We start from the raw sequence: 2,350 nt of genomic DNA, 5'->3' as shown, positions 1-2,350 counted from the left end.
CTTTGGTACTGCCTCAGGCTTATCTAGGCAGGAGCTACCTAGAGCTATGAGCCCGGACGGAAAATTACCATGGACGTTCTATAGCAGTCCCTTGAAATGGCTCGACTGCTTGTAAATGCTTGCAGTTTTACATTCAGAAGGCTAAGCCCCCACAGCAAAAGACAAGTGACCCTTCCCCTCAGCCTTTTTAGAGAGGGCAGTTTTCAAAGGCATAGGGATAGGCAACTGCCCCATTACTTATGGGTTTATTCTTGAGTGGAAGAGGCTAAGCCAGCAGACTTAGAGTCCATCACCTGGATACTACACAAAGCCTTTCTGTCATAACTCAGAATTATCTTTTGCCATATCCACTGGAGCTAGATGGAACAGTAGATGGAGCACTGGACCTGGAATCAGGAAGATCTGGGTTCAAATCCAGCCTCAGACACTTATGTTGGAGACTTCATGGGTCAAAGCTGGAAGGCATCTCAGAAACCATCTCATCAAGCCATCCTCAGTTGAGGTTAATCACCCTGAGGTCCAGGGTGATTAAGCAACATCAGTCTCAAGCAGATTTTGAACCCAGGTCTTCTGATGCTAGAACCATGATTCTTCCCACTGGACTACACTGCCTTCCTTGAGGGTACTCCTTCTGACAATGTAGATTGCAACCCTTCTATAATTTAGTGGTGGGTCCTGAAGAAATGAAATTCATCACCTTGTGACCAACCTGGTGGTAAGTGTCTGTGAATGTAGCTAGGATGCCTCCCAGGCAGCAGATTTGTAGTTTATCACCTGGGTCCTACATAAAACCTTTCTGTCATAACTCAGAATTTTCCTTTGCCTTATCCACTGCAGCTTGGTGCCAGAGTGGACAGACCAGTGGACCTGAAATCAGGAAGGTCTGGGTTCAAAACCATCCCCAAATATTTATCGGCTGTGTGACCCTAGGCAAGTCACTTAACCTCCAACTGCCTCAGTTCCCTCACCCATAAAATGGGGATAATAATACCACCCACCACCCAGGGTTGTTGTGAGGATCAAATGAAATAATATTTGTAAAGCACTTTGCAAGCCTTAACACACTATATGAATTCTAGCTATTATTATTAAATATTATTATTATTGTCAATTTAGTTTTCCAGAAGCTGGTAAGAGAACTAGCCAGGTCATGTTGTGGAAGAAGTCAGAGCCAGAATATCAAAGTCCCAGCCCCAGTTACTAGCTGTATGTCCTTGGTCAAAACACCTCAATTCTTGGGGTCTCAATTTTTCCATCTGTAAAATGAGAGAATTGAACCAGATAGTTTCTGCGGCCCTGGTTTGTTCTTACAAGCTGGTTCTATATACAATCTTGGATACTCTTCCTTTTTTCTCTTGCTTACATTTCATTGTTCACAGTATCCCAGGAGGCAGTAGAATATGGGGAAGGAGAGGAATCACCAGTCATTTTTACTCCACTTTTGGGAGAGATGATGGTATAGTGAATAAGAAATTGAAAAAAATTAGCTCAAGTGGGATTTGTGGATTGGATTGTGTTTTTCCATATTTTTTTGGTCCTGTTTCCCTTTACTTAATTAAGAATTATTGATCTGTAGATTGTTAGAAGTAGATGGAACCTCAGCCCATCTAAAAACATCTAATCTAACCTCTTAACTTTTCAGATGAGGAATCTGGGGTTAATAAAATTAAACTGTGACTCAAACAAGGTCACACATCACTGAGTCAGAGCACCCCAATTTAAACCCAGGTGTTTTGACTCTAAGACCAGAATGATTTCTGCCACTAAGCAAGGAAGGAGGGAGAGAGAGAATTGATGACTTCTCAAGAATGACGTACTTCATTGTAAAAGGGGCTATTTGTTCCTTCTTTGACTGTGGTTTGCTTCTTCTCATCCCCAATCTCAATGATGACGACTGGATCGATGTTTTCTCCCACCAGTTGTCGGGCTTCAGTGATGGTTATGGCAATCTGCAATGCAAAGGCACGATCCATGTCACTCCAGGGGCCACCGTCCACTTCTGTAAACTGAGAGATTAGATACAGTGTGTACTCACTTGATAACTTTGGGATTTGGCTTCACCATCATGGATCTTTGTCACCAATTTCGATCTGTTAAAAGGAAGGAAGGAAGGAAAGATTAGCTTCAAGAAATAAAGATATGCCTTTAGTTCCTTAATAACAATGACAGTAGTAGTAGTATTAATAATAATAGCTAATATTAATATAATACTTTAAGATTTATAAAGTACTTTATATATTATATATGAGTATGTACATATATATATGCATATGTAAACCTTTCAGTCTTAATTTCCATATCTGTAAAATAGAGCATCTACCTCACAGAGTTGTGAAGATCAAGTCAAATT

The 2,350-nt window shown here is 40.9% G+C and overlaps 1 protein-coding gene across 1 annotated transcript in view; it reads right to left on the bottom strand.

The window, feature by feature from the left end:
- Nucleotides 1-2,350, bottom strand: part of LOC114030668 (fer-1-like protein 6) — a 193,435-nt gene that overhangs the window by 183,785 nt on the left and 7,300 nt on the right. Inside the window, exons 3-4 of the mRNA XM_027845519.1 lie at nt 2,036-2,090; nt 1,818-1,949 (exon numbers count right to left, since the gene is read on the bottom strand). Coding sequence (XP_027701320.1) covers nt 1,818-1,949; nt 2,036-2,090 — 187 coding nt within the window. The remainder of the gene's footprint in view (nt 1-1,817; nt 1,950-2,035; nt 2,091-2,350) is intronic.

This window comes from Vombatus ursinus, unplaced genomic scaffold, assembly GCF_900497805.2.
Source record: "Vombatus ursinus unplaced genomic scaffold, bare-nosed wombat genome assembly UNPS02014973.1, whole genome shotgun sequence".
Classification (NCBI taxonomy): domain Eukaryota; kingdom Metazoa; phylum Chordata; class Mammalia; order Diprotodontia; family Vombatidae; genus Vombatus; species Vombatus ursinus.
Note: the sequence above shows the minus strand (reverse complement) of the source record. Positions and strands in the feature narration are given on the sequence as shown.